This window comes from Squalius cephalus (assembly GCF_949319135.1).
Source record: "Squalius cephalus genome assembly, chromosome: 7".
NCBI lineage: Eukaryota > Metazoa > Chordata > Actinopteri > Cypriniformes > Leuciscidae > Squalius > Squalius cephalus.
This window is the reverse complement of record NC_137128.1, coordinates 2,105,001-2,116,300: the sequence shown is the minus strand read 5'-3', so window position 1 is coordinate 2,116,300 and position 11,300 is coordinate 2,105,001. Positions and strand designations below refer to the sequence as shown.

The window sequence follows — 11,300 nt, the reverse complement described above, 5'->3', positions numbered from 1 at the left end:
TGAGTACAAGGTCTTGTAATAGTTATTTTTTTTTATGAATGCCAATTTTTTGTGAGTTGTTTAATAATTCCAAACTGGTTCCATTCATGAGGAATGTTACTCAATTTATCGGCTACTTCTTTTAGCTAAATTTAGTATTCATAAATGTAAATTTGGAGGAAAATAAGCCCTTATTTAAGTTTTTTTTAAATTTTAAAATCAAAAGTTCAACGATACCTAAATACAATGTTATATTTAAAATCAAGAAAGCTGTCAAATGTGTTTCTATTTGTAAACATTTCCATATTTTTTTAATCAAACTTTTAGATTGGTCAGTGTTTTATTTTATTTAAGTATTAATGTCTTGGTTTTGATTATTTACTGTACCCCACTGACTACTTGTGAATCTTTAAACCATTTTTTTAAAAGGCATATGTATTTACAGTATAGTTATGATGACGTCAGATGCCCGATGACGTCAGATGCCCAATGACACGCCCTCGTGTGTTCCTCCAATCAGAAGCGCTTCCTGTCAGGATCGGATGGATTATGGATATCTAACATCTTTCATATGTTCATTCTGAAGAGAAAAAGACAGATCTGCTCTGATTATTAAACTATAATATATATATATATATATGTGTGTGTGTGTGTGTGTGTCGTGAATACGTGTCATCTTTACGTTCGTGTCATCAGATTCGGCCTCGACAGGAAGTGTTCAGTGAAGCTGCCGAATGGTTTCCTCAGCGTCGCCTCGCGCAGGATCTTAGCGATATAGCGATATTCCGCGGCTGTGTCTGTCGATAGTTCAGTGGACGAGTCGCTGTTCTGTGGAGAAGCGGGTCTATATCATGGACACTGACCTAGCCTGTGTCACTCTGAGCTAGTGCTAACGCGGGATTAACGCTGTCTCTGCGATGCTAACGGCAGTGCGGTGAACGCGGTGTGTGTGAGGCGATGAGCCCCCAGAAGAAGATGAAGAAGAGGAAGGAGCTGAACGCGCTGATCGGCCTGAGCGAGACCCGCCGGAAGAGCAAACACCGGCTACTGCGCTCAGAGCCGCCCGACAGCCAGAGCGACGAGTCCGGCGACGAGGAGCGCGAGTTCCGCGGCGGCCCCAGCGGCCTGTTCGGCGCGTGAGTCTCTCTGTGTGTGTGTGTGTGTGTGTGTGTGTACAGTTCAGTCCTGTGTGTGTGTACAGTTCAGTCCTGATGGGTGTGTGTGTGTGTGTGTGTGTGTGTGTGTGCGCGCGCAGTTCAGTCCTGAGTGTGTGTGTGTATGTACAGTTCAGTCCTAAGTGTGTGTGTGTGTGTACAGTTCAGTCCTGATGGACAAGTCTGTGTGTGTGTGTGTGTGTGTGTGTGTGTGTGTGTGTGTGTGTGTGTGTGTGTGTGTGTGTGTGTGTGTGTGTGTGTACAGTTCAGTCCTGAGTGTGTGTGTTTGTGTGTGTGTGTGTGTTTACAGTTCAGTCCTGATGGACAAGTCTGTGTGTGTGTGTGTGTGTGTGTGTGTGTGTGTGTGTGTGTGTGTGTGTGTGCAGTTCAGTCCTGAGTGTGTGTGTGTGTGTGTGTGTGTGTGTGTGTGTGTGTGTACAGTTCAGTCCTGATGGGTGTGTGTGTGTGTGTGTGTGTGTTTACAGTTCAGTCCTGATGGACAAGTCTGTGTGTGTGTGTGTGTGTGTGTGTGTGTGTGTGTGTGCAGTTCAGTCCTGAGTGTGTGTGTGTGTGTGTGTGTGTGTGTGTGTGTGTGTGTGTGTGTGTACAGTTCAGTCCTGATGGGTGTGTGTGTGTGTGTGTGTGTACAGTTCAGTCCTGTGTGTGTGTACAGTTCAGTCCTGATGGGTGTGTACAGTTCAGTCCTGATGGGTGTGTACAGTTCAGTCCTGATGGGTGTGTGTGTGTGTGTACAGTTCAGTCCTGATGGACAAGTGTGTGTGTGTGTGTGTGTGTACAGTTCAGTCCTGAGTGTGTGTTTACAGTTCAGTCCTGATGGACAAGTGTGTGTGTGTGTGTGTGTGTACAGTTCAGTCCTGAGTGTGTGTTTACAGTTCAGTCCTGATGGACTAGTCTGTGTGTGTGTGTGTGTGTGTGTGTACGTGTACAGTTCAGTCCTGAGTGTGTGTGTGTGTGTGTGTGTGTTTACAGTTCAGTCCTGATGGACAAGTCTGTGTGTGTGTGTGTGTGTGTGTGTGTGTGTGTGTGTGTGTGTGCAGTTCAGTCCTGAGTGTGTGTGTGTGTGTGTGTGTGTGTGTGTGTGTGTGTGTGTGTGTACAGTTCAGTCCTGATGGGTGTGTGTGTGTGTGTGTGTGTACAGTTCAGTCCTGTGTGTGTGTACAGTTCAGTCCTGAGTGTGTGTTTACAGTTCAGTCCTGATGGGTGTGTACAGTTCAGTCCTGATGGGTGTGTGTGTGTGTGTACAGTTCAGTCCTGAGTGTGTGTTTACAGTTCAGTCCTGATGGACTAGTCTGTGTGTGTGTGTGTGTGTGTGTGTACGTGTACAGTTCAGTCCTGAGTGTGTGTGTGTACAGTTCAGTCCTGAGTGTGTGTTTACAGTTCAGTCCTGATGGACTAGTCTGTGTGTGTGTGTGTGTACGTGTACAGTTCAGTCCTGAGTGTGTGTGTGTACAGTTCAGTCCTGAGTGAGTGTGTGTGTGTGTGTGTGTACAGTTCAGTCCTGAGTGTGTGTGTGTACAGTTCAGTCCTGAGTGAGTGTGTGTGTGTGTGTGTGTGTACAGTTCAGTCCTGAGTGAGTGTGTGTGTGTGTGTGTGTGTGTGTGTGTGTGTACAGTTCAGTCCTGAGTGTGTGTTTACAGTTCAGTCCTGATGGACAAGTCTGTGTGTGTGTGTGTGTGTGTGTGTGTGTGTGTGTGTTTACAGTTCAGTCCTGATGGACAAGTGTGTGTGTGTGTGTGTGTACAGTTCAGTCCTGAGTGTGTGTTTACAGTTCAGTCCTGATGGACAAGTCTGTGTGTGTGTGTGTGTGTGTGTACAGTTCAGTCCTGAGTGAGTGTGTGTGTGTGTGTGTGTGTACAGTTCAGTCCTGAGTGAGTGTGTGTGTGTGTGTGTGTGTGTGTGTACAGCAATGTTGTTTTCGTCAACGATGACGATAACGAAATGATTTCGTTGACGCACCTTTTTTTATGACGATAACGCGACGATGACTAGCTAAAAATGGCTCTAAGTTGACTAAAACATGACGAGACGTTTTCGAGTTTTCGTTGACGAGACGAGACGGAACGAAAATTATTATAAGTCTGACATTCACAATGCATGTCATTTCTGCCTATTTTGCGTGAAATCTGTCTGTTTTGGCGCCGGACTGGACAAAAGCGAAACGAACTGCGTGAGCGACAGAAAGTGCGCGAGAGAGACCGAGTGTGTCTGCGCGCGAGAGAGACCGAAAGTGCGCGAGAGAGACCGAGTGTGTCTGCGCGCGAGAGAGACCGAAAGTGCGCGAGAGAGACCGAGTGTGTCCGAGCATTAGTTTAGTAGGCTAATTGGTACAAGTAATAATTATTATATAACTTAGATTATAACATAAATTATAACATAAATTATTATTTAACTAATTATATAATAAAGCCACAATTGCCAAAGTAAGAACGTTTTTATTCCTGGCTTTTTTGGAGTAAAACAGTGATTCCACTGTTACCACTTTATCTGTGTGTAATGTTGTAGTAGCTCAAAGTTTTTTGCTGTTTAAACCATTCCTTTATTACTGTGATTACTGGTGAAAATAGCCAATGTGCTGAAATTTTAGAAGAGCATCAATTCATGGAAAAAATATAACTTGAAATATGGGGATAAAAGGTTTCTGCCCAATGCGACAATGAAGTACAGCTTGGCAGCACTGCATCTCCATCAATGAGAAAGTCTAGTTTATTATGCAAAAGTTTTAAGGTTAACTGTTGTTTTATGAATTTCAACACTTGCTACAACCTGTCAAACCTAAGCCCATTTCCAATACTTTTAAACCTAAATTAATTTGTTAAAGACTACTTCTTTTTTTTTTTTTTTTACTAAAATTGACTAAAACTTGACTAAAACCTTTTTGTGTTTTTGTCGACTAAAACTTGACTAAAACTATCAAGTTTATAAGTGACTAAAATGTGACTAAAACTAAAAAGCATTTTCGTCCAAAAGACTAAGACTAAGACTAAAACTAAAAGGGCTGCCAAAAACAACACTGGTGTACAGTTAAGTCCTGACTCCTGAGTGTGTGTGTGTGTTTACAGTTAAGTCCTGACTCCTGAGTGTGTGTGTGTGTTTACAGTTCAGTCCTGACTCCCGAGTGTGTGTGTGTGTTTACAGTTCAGTCCTGATGGACAAGTCTCTGTGTGTGTGTGTGTGTGTACAGTTCAGTCCTGAGTGTGTGTGTACAGTTCAGTCCTGACTCCTGAGTGTGTGTGTGTGTGTGTGTGTGTGTGTGTGTGTATGTACAGTTCAGTCCTGAGTGTGTGTTTACAGTTCAGTCCTGATGGACAAGTCTGTGTGTGTACAGTTCTGTCCTGTGTGTGTGTGTGTGTGTGTGTATACAGTTCAGTCCTGAGTGTGTGTGTAACTCTCTCTCTCTGTGTGTGTGTGTTTGTGTAACTCTCTCTCTCTCTCTCTGTGTGTGTGTGTGCAGGAGTTCAGTGCAGTGCTGCTCTCTCTGTTATCCTCTGTGTTTTTGTGTAACTCTCTCTTTCTCTGTGTGTGTGTTTGTGTGTGTGTGTGTGTGTGTAACTCTCTCTCTCTCTGTGTGTGTGTGTGTGCAGGAGTTCAGTGCAGTGCTGCTCTCTCTGTTATCCTCTGTGTGTTTGTGTAACTCTCTCTCTCTCTCTGTGTGTGTGTTTGTGTAACTCTCTCTCTCTCTGTGTGTGTGTGTGCAGGAGTTCAGTGCAGTGCTGCTCTCTCTGTTATCCTCTGTGTGTTTGTGTAACTCTCTCTTTCTCTCTGTGTGTGTGTGTGTGTGTGTGTAACTCTCTCTCTCTGTGTGTGTGTGTGTGTGCAGGAGTTCAGTGCAGTGCTGCTCTCTCTGTTATCCTCTGTGTGTTTGTGTAACTCTCTCTTTCTCTCTGTGTGTGTGTGTGTGTGTGTGTAACTCTCTCTCTCTGTGTGTGTGTGTGTGTGCAGGAGTTCAGTGCAGTGCTGCTCTCTCTGTTATCCTCTGTGTGTTTGTGTAACTCTCTCTCTCTCTGTGTGTGTGTGTGCAGGAGTTCAGTGCAGTGCTGCTCTCTCTGTTATCCTCTGTGTGTTTGTGTGTAACTCTCTCTCTCTCTCTGTGTGTGTGTGCAGGAGTTCAGTGCAGTGCTGCTCTCTCTGTTATCCTCTGTGTGTTTGTGTAACTCTCTCTCTCTCTGTGTGTGTGTGTGTGTGTGTGTGTGTGTGTGTAACTCTCTCTCTCTCTGTGTGTGTGTGTGTGTGTGTGTAACTCTCTCTCTCTGTGTGTGTGTGTAACTCTCTCTCTCTCTCTCTGTGTGTGTGTGTGCAGGAGTTCAGTGCAGTGCTGCTCTCTCTGTTATCCTCTGTGTGTTTGTGTAACTCTCTCTCTCTCTGTGTGTTTGTGTGTGCAGGAGTTCAGTGCAGTGCTGCTCTCTCTGTTATCCTCTGTGTGTTTGTGTAACTCTCTCTCTCTCTGTGTGTTTGTGTGTGCAGGAGTTCAGTGCAGTGCTGCTCTCTCTGTTATCCTCTGTGTGTGTGTGTAACTCTCTCTCTCTCTCTCTGTGTGTGTGTGTGCAGGAGTTCAGTGCAGTGCTGCTCTCTCTGTTATCCTCTGTGTGTTTGTGTAACTCTCTCTCTCTCTCTCTCTGTGTGTGTGTGTGCAGGAGTTCAGTGCAGTGCTGCTCTCTCTGTTATCCTCTGTGTGTTTGTGTGTAACTCTCTCTCTCTCTCTGTGTGTGTGTGTGCAGGAGTTCAGTGCAGTGCTGCTCTCTCTGTTATCCTCTGTGTGTTTGTGTAACTCTCTCTCTCTCTCTCTCTGTGTGTGTGTGTGCAGGAGTTCAGTGCAGTGCTGCTCTCTCTGTTATCCTCTGTGTGTTTGTGTGTAACTCTCTCTCTCTCTCTGTGTGTTTGTGTGTGCAGGAGTTCAGTGCAGTGCTGCTCTCTCTGTTATCCTCTGTGTGTTTGTGTGTAACTCTCTCTCTCTCTCTGTGTGTGTGTGTGCAGGAGTTCAGTGCAGTGCTGCTCTCTCTGTTATCCTCTGTGTGTTTGTGTGTAACTCTCTCTCTCTCTCTGTGTGTTTGTGTGTGCAGGAGTTCAGTGCAGTGCTGCTCTCTCTGTTATCCTCTGTGTGTTTGTGTAACTCTCTCTCTCTCTCTGTGTGTGTGTGTGCAGGAGTTCAGTGCAGTGCTGCTCTCTCTGTTATCCTCTGTGTGTTTGTGTAACTCTCTCTCTCTCTCTCTGTGTGTGTGTGTGCAGGAGTTCAGTGCAGTGCTGCTCTCTCTGTTATCCTCTGTGTGTTTGTGTAACTCTCTCTCTCTCTCTCTGTGTGTGTGTGCAGGAGTTCAGTGCAGTGCTGCTCTCTCTGTTATCCTCTGTGTGTTTGTGTAACTCTCTCTCTCTCTCTGTGTGTGTGTGTGCAGGAGTTCAGTGCAGTGCTGCTCTCTCTGTTATCCTCTGTGTGTTTGTGTAACTCTCTCTCTCTCTCTCTGTGTGTGTGTGCAGGAGTTCAGTGCAGTGCTGCTCTCTCTGTTATCCTCTGTGTGTTTGTGTAACTCTCTCTCTCTCTCTGTGTGTGTGTGTGCAGGAGTTCAGTGCAGTGCTGCTCTCTCTGTTATCCTCTGTGTGTTTGTGTAACTCTCTCTCTCTGTGTGTGTGTGTGCAGGAGTTCAGTGCAGTGCTGCTCTCTCTGTTATCCTCTGTGTGTTTGTGTAACTCTCTCTCTCTCTCTCTGTGTGTGTGTGTGCAGGAGTTCAGTGCAGTGCTGCTCTCTCTGTTATCCTCTGTGTGTTTGTGTAACTCTCTCTCTCTCTCTGTTATCCTCTGTGTGTTTGTGTAACTCTCTCTCTCTCTGTGTGTGTGTGTGCAGGAGTTCAGTGCAGTGCTGCTCTCTCTGTTATCCTCTGTGTGTGTTTATCCTGCTGGCCGCCTGCATCATGGCGTGTGCTGGACTCATCTGGATGCAGATCGCACTCAAAGAGGACCTGGACTCCCTGAAGGAGAAGATCCGCACCAGTACGTCCCCGTCTGACCGCACAACACACACTGAGTCTGAGTGAGTCTGAGTGAGTCTGAGTGAGTCTGAGTGAGTCTGAGTGAGTCTGAGTGAGTCTGAAGTCTGACCGCACAACACACACTGAGTCTGAGTGAGTCTGAGTGAGTCTGAGTGAGTCTGAGTGAGTCTGAGTGAGTCTGAAGTTTGACCGCACAACACACACTGAGTCTGAGTCTGAGTGAGTCTGAAGTCTGACTGCACAACACACACTGAATCTGAGCGATTCTGACCGCATAACACACACTGAGTCTGAGTGAGTCTGAGTGAGTCTGAGTGAGTCTGAGTGAGTCTGAGTGAGTCTGAAGTCTGACCGCACAACACACACTGAGTCTGAGCGAGTCTGACCGCATAACACACACTGAGTCTAAATGAGTCTGAGCGAGTCTGAGTGAGTCTGACCGCATAACACACACTGAGTCTGAGTGAGTCTGACCGCATAACACACACTGAGTCTGAGTGAGTCTGAGTGAGTCTGACTGCATAACACACACTGAGTCTGAGTGAGTGAGCGAGTCTGACCGCACAACACACACTGAGTCTGAGTGAGTCTGAAGTCTGACCGCACAACATACTGAGTCTGAGCGAGTCTGACCGCATAACACACACTGAGTCTGAGCGAGTCTGACCGCATAACACACACTGAGTCTAAATGAGTCTGAGCGAGTCTGAGTGAGTCTGACCGCATAACACACACTGAGTCTGAGTGAGTCTGAGTGAGTCTGGGCGAGTCTGAGTGAGTCTGACCGGATAACACACACTGAGTCTGAGTGAGTCTGACCGCATAACACACACTGAGTCTGAGTGAGTGAGCGAGTCTGACCGCACAACACACACTGAGTCTGAGTGAGTCTGAGTGAGTCTGACCGCATAACACACACTGAGTCTGAGTGAGTCTGACCGCACAACACACACTGAGTCTGAGTGAGTCTGACCGCATAACACACACTAAGTCTGAGTGAGTCTGACCGCATAACACACACTGAGTCTGAGTGAGTCTGAGTGAGTCTGACCGCACAACACACACTGAGTCTGAGTGAGTCTGAGTGAGTCTGAGTGAGTCTGAGTGAGTCTGAGTGAGTCTGAGTGAGTCTGAGTGAGTCTGAGTGAGTCTGACCGCATAACACACACTGAGTCTGAGTGAGTCTGACCGCACAACACACACTGAGTCTGAGTGAGTCTGAGTGAGTCTGAGTGAGTCTGACCGCATAACACACACTGAGTCTGAGTGAGTCTGAGTGAGTCTGAGTGAGTCTGACCGCATAACACACACTAAGTCTGAGTGAGTCTGAGTGAGTCTGACCGCATAACACACACTGAGTCTGAGTGAGTCTGAGTGAGTCTGAGTGAGTCTGAGTGAGTCTGAGTGAGTCTGAGCGAGTCTGAGCGAGTCTGACCGCATAACACACAGTGAGTCTGAGTGAGTGAGTCTGAGTCTGACCGCGTAACACACACTGAGTCTGAGCGAGTCTGACCACATAACGCACTGAGTCTGAGTGAGTGAGTCTGAGTCTGACCGCATAACACACACTGAGCCTGAGTGAGTGAGCCTGAGTGAGTGAGTGAGCCTGAGTGAGTGAGTGAGCCTGAGTGAGTGAGTGAGCCTGAGTGAGTGAGTGAGCCTGAGTGAGTGAGTGAGCCTGAGTGAGTGAGTGAGCCTGAGTGAGTGAGCCTGAGTGAGTGAGCCTGAGTGAGTGAGCCTGAGTGAGTGAGCCTGAGTGAGTGAGCCTGAGTGAGTGAGCCTGAGTGAGTGAGCCTGAGTCTGACCGCATAACACACACTGAGTCTGAGTGAGTCTGAGTCTGACTGCATAACACACACTGAGCCTGAGTGAGTGAGCCTGAGTGAGTGAGCCTGAGTGAGTGAGCCTGAGTGAGTGAGCCTGAGTGAGTGAGCCTGAGTGAGTGAGCCTGAGTGAGTGAGCCTGAGTGAGTGAGCCTGAGTGAGTGAGTCTGAGTCTGACCGCATAACACACACTGAGTCTGAGTGAGTGAGTCTGACTGCATAACACACACTGAGCCTGAGTGAGTGAGCCTGAGTGAGTGAGCCTGAGTGAGTGAGCCTGAGTGAGTGAGCCTGAGTGAGTGAGCGAGCCTGAGTGAGTGAGCCTGAGTGAGTGAGCCTGAGTGAGTGAGCCTGAGTGAGTGAGCCTGAGTGAGTGAGTCTGAGTCTGACCGCATAACACACACTGAACCTGAGTGAGTGAGCCTGAGTGAGTGAGCCTGAGTGAGTGAGCCTGAGTGAGTGAGCCTGAGTGAGTGAGCCTGAGTGAGTGAGTCTGAGTCTGACCGCATAACACACACTGAGTCTGAGTGAGTGAGTCTGAGTCTGACCGCATAACACACACTGAACCTGAGTGAGTGAGCCTGAGTGAGTGAGCCTGAGTGAGTGAGCCTGAGTGAGTGAGCCTGAGTGAGTGAGCCTGAGTAAGTGAGCCTGAGTGAGTGAGCCTGAGTGAGTGAGCCTGAGTGAGTGAGTGAGAGTGAGTGAGCCTGAGTGAGTGAGCCTGAGTGAGTGAGTGAGAGTGAGTGAGCCTGAGTGAGTGAGCCTGAGTGAGTGAGCCTGAGTGAGTGAGCCTGAGTGAGTGAGCCTGAGTGAGTGAGCGAGAGTGAGTGAGCCTGAGTGAGTGAGCCTGAGTGAGTGAGCCTGAGTGAGTGAGCCTGAGTGAGTGAGCCTGAGTGAGTGAGCCTGAGTGAGTGAGCCTGAGTGAGTGAGCGAGAGTGAGTGAGCCTGAGTGAGTGAGCCTGAGTGAGTGAGTGAGAGTGAGTGAGCCTGAGTGAGTGAGCCTGAGTGAGTGAGCCTGAGTGAGTGAGCCTGAGTGAGTGAGCGAGAGTGAGTGAGCCTGAGTGAGTGAGCCTGAGTGAGTGAGCCTGAGTGAGTGAGCCTGAGTGAGTGAGCCTGAGTGAGTGAGCCTGAGTGAGTGATAGACAGGCAGATATTGTGCTGCGATCAGTGGCGCGGATACTATGTTTGTTTCTGGCCCGCGCACAGCCTTCACTCTCGTTTGTTTCTTTGCCCGCTTCATATTAGAAAACTGGTCTAGCGGTCTCTAGTGGTGCAAAAATGTATTACAATTAAATTCAATGCACGCCATTGACGCCACTTAACCGAGCAAAATGTTTCACTTGGTTACGCAATTTTTAACGGTTAATCGGTTAATCATGGACACCCCTAGTCTGGGTGAGTCTGGGTGAGTCTGAGCCACACTGAGTCAGAGTCCTGCACCCATGCTGAACCATTCATTCACTCACATTATTCCACAGAAATACAGCCTGCTCTTCATTATCATCAGGGTCTTTCGCACCGGAGGAACCGCTTCATAGTTCCTAGAACTATTGGCGGAGGGTCCCGGATTTTGGCGTGTTCGCACCGCAGGAACTAGGAACGATTTTAGTTCTAGGAACTCCTTTTAGAGGCACTGCTTTACTCCTCCTTCAGAGTTGGTGTACACCAGCGCTATAGGAACTACAGTGACGTTAGTGTTCGCTGATTGGCCGAACGCACGCGAAACACCAGCAAACGCCATTATTAAAAAAGCTGTGTAAACTTTACGCTGAGGAGAACATCCAACGCAACACTGAGGAGACCAAGAGAAACATGATCATGTGTTTCTGCTCAGCAACACTGGACATCAAACACACGCCACACGCTAATAACTCTTCATCACTGTCTACTTTCAGTGTATAACAGTTCTATATAATACCGTGTTAGACAGGACTGTTAGACAGATCGTACACTAATGAACCCGGAGAATGCAGGAGTTCAGAGTTCCTACCGGCGCCGCAAACGCAACCAGGAAAACCTGGGAACCGCTAGTCTATTTCCCAGAACTGTCCGGTGTGAAAGCCCCTGTTATCTCCATGCCGTCATTCGCTAGAACTCATATAGACAACACATGTTATAAGAAGCTTCTGCTAACGTTCCCCTGAAGTCATGAAACTGCTGTGTTTGATGTGTGTCAGTGGACAGCAGTCAGAAGCTGTCGTCTCACGAGCTCCAGAGGATCAGTGAAGAGCTGAAGGCCCAGCAGATGAAGCTGGAGGACACGGAGAGCGGAGAGAGAGGCCTGGCCAAGCTCTGGGCCAACCTGACCGACATCAGCCAGAAGGTGTGTGTGTGTGTGTGTGTGT

General features: G+C 47.7%; 1 protein-coding gene across 3 annotated transcripts in view; it reads left to right on the top strand.

Annotated features, from left to right (window-relative positions):
- The first annotated feature begins 489 nt into the window (after positions 1-489).
- The window catches only part of efcab14 (EF-hand calcium binding domain 14), an 18,706-nt gene continuing 7,895 nt past the window's right edge, over positions 490-11,300 (top strand). For all 3 annotated transcript variants that reach the window (XR_013821875.1, XM_079877431.1, XM_079877430.1), the window contains exons 1-3: positions 490-1,115; positions 6,988-7,133; positions 11,133-11,278. Coding sequence is in view for 2 of the 3 variants with exons in the window: in XM_079877431.1 (XP_079733557.1) it covers positions 937-1,115; positions 6,988-7,133; positions 11,133-11,278 (471 nt within the window). In the remaining variant the exon portion in view is untranslated. The remainder of the gene's footprint in view (positions 1,116-6,987; positions 7,134-11,132; positions 11,279-11,300) is intronic.